The sequence below is a fragment of the Hipposideros armiger genome, unplaced genomic scaffold, assembly GCF_001890085.2.
Source record: "Hipposideros armiger isolate ML-2016 unplaced genomic scaffold, ASM189008v1 scaffold_367, whole genome shotgun sequence".
NCBI lineage: Eukaryota > Metazoa > Chordata > Mammalia > Chiroptera > Hipposideridae > Hipposideros > Hipposideros armiger.
Genome location: NW_017731717.1, coordinates 803721 through 814370, shown reverse-complemented (window position 1 = coordinate 814370; position 10650 = coordinate 803721). Strand labels below are relative to the sequence as shown.

The 10650-nt window shown below is 43.6% G+C and overlaps 1 protein-coding gene across 2 annotated transcripts in view; it reads left to right on the top strand.

Moving 5' to 3' along the window:
• The first annotated feature begins 320 nt into the window (after positions 1 to 320).
• The window catches only part of RNF217 (ring finger protein 217), a 138481-nt gene continuing 128151 nt past the window's right edge, over positions 321 to 10650 (top strand). For both annotated transcript variants that reach the window (XM_019662151.1, XM_019662150.1), the window contains exon 1: positions 321 to 1265. In XM_019662151.1, coding sequence (XP_019517696.1) covers positions 414 to 1265 — 852 coding nt within the window. In that variant the 5' untranslated portion in view covers positions 321 to 413. The remainder of the gene's footprint in view (positions 1266 to 10650) is intronic.

Genomic DNA, 10650 nt, shown 5'->3' with positions numbered 1-10650 from the left:
CGCGGCCCGCGGCGGGGACCGGCGATGGCGCGGGACTGACGGCCGCCTCCCTCTGGACCCCTCTGCCCCTCCCGGGGCTCGTGGGGGCTCCGGCGCCGCCCCGATCTGCATGTGGGGCGGGCGCACTCGCGCCCGGAGCGAGCGGCCCTTGGCTCCCCAGAGGCGGTGCCCGGCCCCGCCGGAGGACGAGGAGGAGGAGGAGGAGCAGCGGGCCGGGCCCGGCTCCCCGCGCGCCGCGGCCCGGGAGCACGGGCTCCCCGGAGGGAGCTCGGGGCGTCCCAGCCCCGGAGGAGGGACCCGGAAGCAGAAGCGGAGCCGCGAGTCGAGCCGAGCCGCTGCCCCCGCTGCCCGCCGGCGCCGGGTGGGGGTCCCGGCGGCTGGATGGGCAGCGGCGGCGCGGGCCGCGGGCGGCGATGGGCGAGGAGCAGAGCACGGTGAGCGGCGGCAGGCCCCAGGAGGCGGGAGACCCCGCTGGAGGCGCCCCAGGCCACCCCGAGCCCCCGAGGCCGCGGGGTGACAGCGCCGGGGCGCCCGGGCCGCGCGCCGCCTCCGCGGAGCCGAGCGCCAGTGGCTGCGGAAGCGACTCGGGCTGCGCGGACCCGGGCGCCCGAGAGCCCGCGAGGAGCCGGGCAGCCCCGGGCTGGACGAAGAGCGAAGCAGCCGGGCAGCCCGCGGGACTGGCACTCACCGGACCCCTCAACCCCCAGACTTTGCAGCAGCAGCTAGAAGAGGAGGAGGAGAAAGCTGGGGACCGAAACGAGGGAGGGGGTGAGCAGCAGGAGGCGCCCCCTGGAGAGGAGCCACAGCCCAGGACCCGCGTCGGGACCCGGGACGCGCTGGTCTTAGACGTGCTGGGTCAGCGGCGCCCGGCCCCCGCCAAAAGACAAGTCTTCTGCTCCGTGTACTGCGTGGAGAACGACCTGCCCCCGGAGCCCGCTGCCGAGCACTGCTCGCCGCCCGCGTCGCCACCTCGGGCTCCGCCGGTGACGGACCCTCCCAGTCCCCGGCTGCCCCTCCCAACGGACCCCCTGTCTCCCGATGGCGGCAGCATTGAGCTGGAGTTCTACCTGGCGCCCGAGCCGTTCTCCGTGCCCGGCCTTTTGGGAGCTCCACCCTACTCTGGCCTGGGTGGGGTAGGGGATCCCTATGCGCCCCTCATGGTGCTGATGTGCCGGGTGTGCCTGGAAGACAAGCCCATCAAGCCCTTGCCCTGCTGCAAGAAGGCCGTGTGCGAGGAGTGCCTCAAAGTCTACCTGAGTTCCCAGGTAACTTCACCCCTCTGTCCCCTCCTCTGTGCCCCACTCAGCATTCCAAATCACTGGCCAGGAAGTCCAGCTCGCCAGCTCCCTGCTCACAGGAAGAGGTGCTGAGGCACCCTTACCCGAGGACCTGTATCAGTTTCTCACATCTCAGTTGTTGTCCTCATGTCATTATTTAAGTGTGTTTTGTCCTCACCGGTTAACTTGACTGAAATTTTAACATTGCTCTGAGCTTCAGGTTTTGGTTGGCAACCGCAGAAGAAACAGGGTACAGTGAATTACCCTCTGCTTATTTCTTTTACTAGATGGAAAACAAGAGCTTGCTCAAACAGGAGGGCAGTGAGAGTGCCTCATAGACCTGGTATCCCAGAAATTAACAAATACTGGGCATAAAATAATATGTATTGAGTTGGTAATGAGAAAGATTGGAATTATTTCCAGTCCATGATACCTGATTTTTAAATTTTGCTCCATGGATATATTCCAGAAGAATGTAATTTATTTATTCCTTGGCCCTTGCCCACTTTTCAGTTTTTTCTTTTTCCACAGTAAAGTTGAAGTACTTTTCCTCGCTGAAGTTTTATGCCAGCACAGTACTTTATTTCTTTAAGAGGGAGCAAAGCAGAGCTCAGAGGTTTAACAAAACAAGCACTGGTGAAACTTTCTTCTCAGCTCCTTATTTAAAGGCTTGTGTGTTTTTTGTTGTTTTTTGTTGTTGTTGTTGTTTTTCTTGGAAAGCTTGAGTACAACAGACCAGCAGCTTTCCTTCACTGATGCTGTGAAAGTGTTCTTCCAGCAGTTTTCAATCTGTTATGGTTCTGCCTGTGTTTTGCACAATCCGGAATGCCCGTTGATCCCATGTCTGATTGTCCTAGTCCTTTTTATTTTTCAAAACTCTGGCTGTTCAAGTGCCAACTTTTCTGTGAAGCCTTAACTCACTCCCCAGGCCGCTGCTTATACTTTCAAAAGACTTCTGCCTGTTTTAGAAGCTCTGAAGTTGCTCTTTATTGTGTCTGTCTTGCTAGAATATATGGCAATGTCTTATACTCCCAGTATCTGGTAGTTTCATGTTGAATCCCTTTCCTGTAATAGTGTTTAATAACATTGGCTGAAGTGGCCTGAACAGGATTCCACACAGTGAGGCTCCTTTGTGTTTTGTGGTTAATCCATGCTTGTCTAGACCGAAAGTGTGTACTGTGCTCAATTGAAAGTGCAAAAGGAAATTTAGACAGGATGGAATGTTACACAAAATGTATCTTGACCAAGATAGTTGAGATTATCCAAATGTCTATAAGAAACTATGTTTCTTTCATGCTTTATCCACAAACAGACACTTAAAACAGGAGGAATGGCTGCTGCTCATTGTGGTAGTTTCTATGACATCACCATCAAACAGATATTGATGCCCCAAGTGTAAAGTCCTGTGGTGGGATTCAACATTCTTAAGATATGGGCCCTGCTCCAAGGAAGTCACTGTGAGTGCAGATGTGTACACAACAATACAAAGTAGCATACAATGAAATATAAATAGTAACATTACCAGGTAGCACTGAGTTAAATGCTGGTTACAAATACTGTGGGTTTACAAGTTCAAGGGAGATAGGCATTGTGGGATCCTGTACTCTGCATTGCAGTTTGATTTCTGTAAGGTAGGCCCTTTCCCCAAAGCAGATGCATATTTATTATTATTATTATTATTATTATTATTATTATTATTATTATTATTTTACTTCTGTAAGTCACTTTGAGGAAGTCAGTGTTTTTGATCTGTAGTGGAGAAGAGAAGAAACGGGGAGTGGGAGGGTGGCAAGGTGAGTGAATTGTCTCTGCAATACACAACCACTGGTCCTCTGAAGCTACATAGTGTCTAAAGGTTGTTTTCAGTGTTCATGATTGTATGTATGTTCCTGATTCTCCTTCCAAAGTATTTGAGAGAACTTTCAATAACGAAAAATATACTTTATTCAGAGTAACAAACAACAACAAAAAGGTGAGTCATGCAGGCCAAGCATGCTTCCACCTCAGGGGGCTTGCCCTTGTTCCTCGTGCCTGGAACAGCCCTGATGCCATTCCCTTTGCTTGCTTCCGTCTCCTCCTCCTCCCTTCCAGGTCTCTATACACATATCACCCTTATGGCCTTCACTAACCACTTGTTTCAACGTTGAGCCTCACCCCACATGCCCAGTCTCCTTTCCTCCTTTTTTTCTCTCCACAGCATCATCATACTCTATCTTATTCTTCAGTAATTAATTTTCACGAAGACAGGAGTTTTCACATGATTTGTTCACTACTGTATCTTTAGAATCTAGAATGTCTGACATATAACAGACATTCAACTAATACTTATTGAATGTATGAAGGGCTGAGTGACAAAGAAAGGATGAGGTCACCCCCCAGGCACCACAGCTGTGAAGTGGTGTTCTGCTTGGGTGCTAGGTTCTACTCTGAGTTTCTTGATGGTTAAGATACAAGACAAAGACTGAAAGCAGACAAAACTACCAGCTTTGCTAAGTTTGTTATTAAACTTAGAAGTGAGGAGTTTTTAGATGAACTTTTAACTTATACAAAAACGGCATTCTTTCAATTGGATAAAAATAGGGACTTGTGGTTGTAATATTTCTGATCTGTGTTAATGCTAAGGTCCCTTCTGCTCAAAGGGTTTGTGTTTCCGTGTCACTGAGCCTCTCTGTGCCTTAATGTCCTCATCAATGAAATGGAGTTGCAGACTGTGATTTGTAATGACACACCAGTTCTGAAGCAAAACAAAGTCAAACCACAGGGTTGTTTTGTTGACTGACCGAACCAGATCAAAAAGGCCTAGTGAGTGCTTTCTTTCTCATTTTATAAGTTTCTTGGGTTTGACAGAAGCAATTCTCTCGAGTCTCAACTTGCAGGACTCTTAAGACCTTTGAAAAGAAAATGATATATTTGAAACAAAAAGTTATTAGTGACTATTTTCACCATATTTTGAGTCGGTGCCATAGTGCATTATTTAACATCACTTAAGAAAAGAAAGCAGAGTCCCTAGTAAACATTTTATACAAAGATTAAAAATCCGTGCTCAATGTGAGTTGGACTATTGCCTGGTTAAGTTAACTCCCTCCTATAAGGAGATGCTGAGTTCTTTGAAAGAAGGTATGAATATGGATGTGGAAAGTAGGAACATGGATTTTTAGATTATAAGTCTTATTTCCATTAGTGCCATGGACTGACCATGTGGTAAAGGTTGATAGGTAGGCATCGTCATTATTTCAGTACAGACATAGCAGATTAGGCGGTGACTTAAATCTCTCCATACTGTTGTTTAAAAAATAATAGCTTAATTTTTCAAAACACAATTTTTTTCCAGTTATTGCTGTGACGGGGCCTGTGGGGAACCCTTCTTAGTGGAATGACTTTACAGTGCAGTAGGTGCCATCCAGTTACTAGTCGTCATGGTGACTGGGTGAACTGATAAATTACCATCTCTGGCACTACATAAGCATTGTCTTAGAGGCCCTAGAGCAGCGGTTCTCAACCTGTGGGTCGCAGCCCCTTTGGGGGTCGAATGACCCTTTCACAGGGGTCACCTAAGATCATCGGAAAACAAAAAGATATTTACATTATGATTCATAACAGTAGCAAAATTACAGTTATAGAGTAGCAACGAAAATAATTTTATGGTTGGGGGTCACCACAACATGAGGAACTGTATTAAGGCGTCGTGGCATTAGGAAGGTTGAGAACCGCTGCCCTAGAGCAACATGGAAGAGACAGTGGGGGTTACGGGTTTATATTGCCTGGGTACGTAAATCTTTGGACAAAAAATTTAGAAGTGCGTTTCCCAGTGACCTAGGTATGCGCGTATGACCTTGTTTAAAGCACAGAGTCTCCTACAAGTCACTAAGCCATTAAACATGTTGACCTTCTCAGCCGGCTTGGCCTTTCCCACACTTTCCTAGGAGGGAAGGTTGTGGTCTTCTTTGTTTCATAGAAGGATGTTGTGCTCATTTCAGAAGTCCTCCACAAATATCTTTCTTTCATGGTTTTGGTTTTAGCCCATACAGTCTGTCATGATATGGAGTATTAATATTTAGTGCTTTAGATAAAGACAGGAGAGAATTGGGCATGCTAAGAGCTTTCTAAAGGTAACAGCTGTTGTGGCTTTCATCACTCGGCTTCAAAGTGGTCGCGATTGGCAGATGCAAGAGTTGGAATGTATACACCTGTCAAGTGAGTATTAATAGAAACATGCAGCACAGTTCTCCTACAGACTGTGAACAAAGCAGCTGCTCCACGGCAGTGCCCTGAAATGACTGTCTGCTCTAATCACCCTAGAATCAGTGACCTAGGGGTGAAAGCGTATGTATCCTATCATTAAACTCTGAGTCACCCAGGCCTTTATGGGGAAAAGTGTAACCTACTTTTTTCCCTGAAACCTCACAGCAGCCTGCATATTTTTAGGAGCTATCGCATTCAGTGCGGAGTTTGAACGCAGCTGTCTTCACACAGGTGACTTTACAGATCCTGTCATTCCAGGTGTGATTTTGATAGTCCTGAAAAATGTGAGGAATAATATGAGACTGGAATCTGTCACATCATCCTACAGGTTTGAAAAGTGAAAATTAAGGCATATGTAACCTTATTCTTTTGTGTACAGAATGTGTGTGTGTGTATGTATGTATGTGTGTGTGTGGGGGGGTGTGTGTGGGGAGTGTGGTAACATTTACTTTCACACCTTACTGACTCATACCCTTATTTTTCTCTTCTGTCTCTTGAATAATATCTCTTTCATAATTTCTTTATCTCTTTCATAATTTATTTCTATTTTCTTTTACCATTCAAAACCTGATTTTACCTGGCATTTGATTTCTGTAGAGGAAGCCCTTGTTGAGGGCTGCGTTCTGGGCCAGCAGGACTTGGTCCGGGGTGCCTGGGTGTCTCCCATCTCTTCCAGCTGTCTGGAGATGAGGCGACATAGAGAAACCCTGAATTGTGCTCCACTTCCTAAGAGATCTCAAATAACATGACTAGTACCACTTACCTAAGGCAGCAACTCAAACCTTTAGAGGGGTGATTTTTTTTTTTTTCCTCCTAGAGCTCAGTTTTTATACTTGAAGGCTCTTCCTTACTCCTCATGTGAGTGTCAGAAAAAGGAGAACATTAGAACTTGAACTCCCAGATTTCTATTACGAGTTTATGATGGGCAATGTGGTCATACCTGAGTGATCATTTCTTATAATTAACATTCATTTATTCGTGTACCATTTATGCACATAACAAGCATTTATAACCTTGTTGGCAGTATTTCTTTCCATCGTTAGCTGGTGGCGTAAATAAGCTTCCCTTTACGTTCCCAGAGAGCTGTGGGTCTTTTTTTCTCTTCTGCTCCCATTCTGGGAGGATTTTATTAAACTGGTTCTGGAGCACCAGCTAACAGTCTAGTAAGTACATTACAGTTCCTCCTATTATGTTTAATCTAAAGCAATGAAGCCCTCTATTACTTATTTCTCAGTGCACATATTTCTTGGAGCTCTTTCTAATTGTTATAAATAGAATATTAGTAAATACCTTGTGCCTTTCAAAATATGTATTACCTTTACTTGAAAGAAACATAATTTTACTAAGTTTGTTTTTGGATTATTCATGTCAATATGGCAAATATTTAAAGTTATAAAACTTTTTTTAAAATATTGTTTATTTCATTCAAAATCAGTTTGGCAGAAGGGTTTTATATGATAAACTATATGAACCTCCCCAAATGAAACTCTGTCTTAAAATAATAATTCAGTGTCTACAGGAAAATAATTCCTAGAATATAGCGTTCTCTTTCAACTTCACCAGTATTATTTGCCCCATTAATTTTGGGGTACTTAACACTTGAGTTTTTAAGTTTCCACAAATAATAAGGATAACCTTTTGTTGAACATCTATACTGTAAGAATTTTTATACATATTTTATTAATTTACTTACATATTAAATATTTATTAAATACCAGGCACTGTTGTAGATATTGGGGATACAGAGAATAAAAACAGATAAAGCCCCTGGTTTCATGGAGTTTATAAGGGGGCGGGGGAGACCGACAATAGAATAAGTAAATTATATATTATAGAAAGGGCTCTAGAGAAAGAGAAGCAAAGGAAGGGTGATAAGAAATATTGGTGAGGGGTTTTTCTTTATATATTTATAATTTGGCAGGGAGTTGCCATGGATGGTTTATTTTACAGTGGGACTTTTGAGCATAGATCTCCATGACACCAGTGAAGGAACAAACCACGAGGGTATCTAAGGGAATAGCAAGTGTAGAGTTCCGGAGACAGGAGCATGCTTGGGGGTGTTCCAGGAATGGCAAAGAGATCCACGTAGCTGAAGCATAGGGAATGAGGTGAGGAGCGATAAGAGGAAAACAGGAGTGAGCAGGGAAGGCTGGTCGGATAGGATTTTAAGGCCATAGAGAATCTGCATTTCCTGTGAGTGAGATGGGAAGCTAAGGTATAAAAAGCTTTGGAGCTAACCAGATATGATTAAACCTTTAAAAAGAGATAACTCTGGCTCTTCTTAATATACTGTTAAAAGAGTCAAGAATGTCAGCAGAGACACTTGTTAGAAAACGATGGCGGCCATCCAGAAGAGAGATGATATTGTTCAGATAGGGTCATAGAGGCGAATATGGTTTGAGCTAGTTGAATATATCCTGAAGATGGAGCTGAAGAATTTGCTAATACTGGGGGTGGGATGAGAGAAAAAGAGTCATTGATGATTCAACTTTTGAGTACAAGCAATTAGAAGAATGGGGTTGCCATTTAACAAGATGAGGAATACTGTGGGGAGACTAGTGTTAGAGGGAGAATCAGGAGAGCATGCTTACTCTTCAAAAGCTGTTTAGACGTTCATGAAGATGTGTGGAGTAGGCCATTGGGCGTCTGGCATTAAAAAGGGAGAGATGGACAGAAGATGCAAATCTGGATGTTTTTGGCATGTAAGTGATACTAAAAGCCGTGAGACTAGATGAGGTCACCTGAGGAGTGATAGTAGATAGAGAAGGACATTGAGGATTGAGTTTGGGCATACCAGTGTTTACAAATATGGAGCCTGGGCATATGAAAGAATCAACAAAAAGTCTGAAAGGAAGTGGGCCAGTTAGGCCAGAAGATAATTAAGGTAGCGTGGTTACCCAGAAGCCAAACAAAGATGGTGTTTTTAAAAAGTGGTAATCATCTTTATATAATGCTTCTGATAGTGTCAGCAGGCTAAGGATTGAAATTTACCATTGGATTTCCCAACAAGGAGAGTATTTGTAACCATGATCAGTTCTGTTTTCACTGGCACCAGTGGGGTTGGCTTTCTGATTCAAGAAAATTGAACAGCTCTATATCTGTACTGTGGGTAGTAGAATGTAATATGAGGAAACACAAAGTTATAGAGACTAAATAACTTGCCCTATGTCACATAACTAGGAAATGACAAAGGTCGGAATTTCAATTCAGGTCCATTTGACTCTAACACCCATAACCTTTTAACAGACTATATATTTGCTATTATATTTTTAAGTTAAATATATGTATTTTATTTTTCCTTTAAGTTTATAAATGTGTTAAACAAAATCACAAATCTTCCAGCCCAAGAAGAAGAACTTAATTATATGTTTTGAGGAAGTGGAATACTCTCACCCAAATTTAGATCCAGAGAAAGATCTCTACCAAGCTCAACCTCATCTTTATGTAAGGAATTTAGTGTAGAAAAGCTATGATTTGACTTGCTGTTAAATTTTAATGGCAGCATATTCTCCTGTTTTCTTCCTAAGTCTATGGCCATGGCTTTTGTTTCCATTTGAACTTTCTTAGTTTACCACCTCTTAATGTTGGTGTCTGTATGGTCCTATCCTAAACCCTCTTCTCACATGATGGGACCATGGTTTCAAGTAACAACTGTACGCTCTTGACTTCCAAATCTTTATCTCTAGCCCAGATCACTCTTCTCACCCTCAGTACCATATAGTTCTCTCCTGGACATTTCCACTTGCATGTCTCACCCAAAGACACTGGAAACGTCTCAAGAGAAAATCTCCTTTTCCTCCTTTTCTTGCCCACACCCCTAGAGCTTTGCTTTTCCTTTGCTCTTCCCCTGTTTCCATCAGTTATCACTAGGTCAGAAACTTGGCATTCATCATTGCATTCTACCTCTTTGTCTCCTCTCACATTGAATTAATCACCAAGTCCTTTCAATTCTAAAAGCATTTCTATCTTCTCTATTTTTCTCCATCTCTACTGGTTATTTCCCTTGCTCGGGCCTCCACCATTTCTCTCCTGGATTTCAAACACAGCTTCCTACTGGCTCCAATCTATTCTCTACACTGCAGCCAGAGAGTTCTTGAGTAGATGCAAGACTGGCCTTGGCAAACCCCTTCTTAGCCTTTCAATGTCTGCTTCTTGCTTTTAGAATAGAATCTAAACATGGTTTACATGTGCTTAAGTGATCCGACTCCTGTTTACAACTCCTAACTTTGTTTCTCATCAAGTACGCCCTAAGCCTAGAACCACATTAAACTTTTTTCGGTTCCTTGAGCATTCTGTGACTCTCTTAATCATGAGCCTTTGATTTAGTGACATGAGGTTCTCTGTCTTAGGTGGATCCACTTTTATTCTTTACTCTCCATCTCTGGTTTGCCTCTTTCACACATTCCTCTGGTCTCAGCATAGACTCCTCTTCCTTTGAGAGTTCTTCACCTCCTGTGTCTGCATTAAGCATCCTCCCTATATTCTTTGACAACCCTTTGTAGTCACTGTAAGATTCTTCTTACTTCACTGTATTTAAATTGCCTGTTTTCTGCTCTGTGCTGCCATATTTTTGCTGATTAATTTCTTAGCTCTTGACACGTTGTAGACATGAAATGAGTATTTGTGTAGTAAACTTATTTATGTAAACGATAAGCTGGAGGCTGGTGTTGTCAATATGTAAATTATTGAAATAGCTGAAATGATGTTTAAAATGAACATCTCAACATTTCATTACCTTACTTAAAACCTGTAAGACCTTCCCATCGCTCTGCATCGAGATCCCAGCTCATAGCACTACTGATGAGGCTTGGCCTTGGCTCCCCTCTCCAGTTCTGGCTGTGTGTGCTTTTACAGTCCTTTTTGCTCTGCTACTGTGGTATTTTATCCCCTTTTGTAATTATATGTTTGAGTGATGATTTGATGTTTGATTCATTATCTGCCCCCCCAACTATTCTTTGAGCTGCTTTTATAACTAGCACTTAGCACAGAGCCCATATAATAGAGTAGGTTGCTCAATAAATGTTTCTTAAGAAACTGAATGATTGAAAGTAAATTATAATATGGTTAGGTTGGTAGAAAAAGTAAGGTAGATATTTGAACCTGAATTTTTGATACCTTATTCCAGTGTATT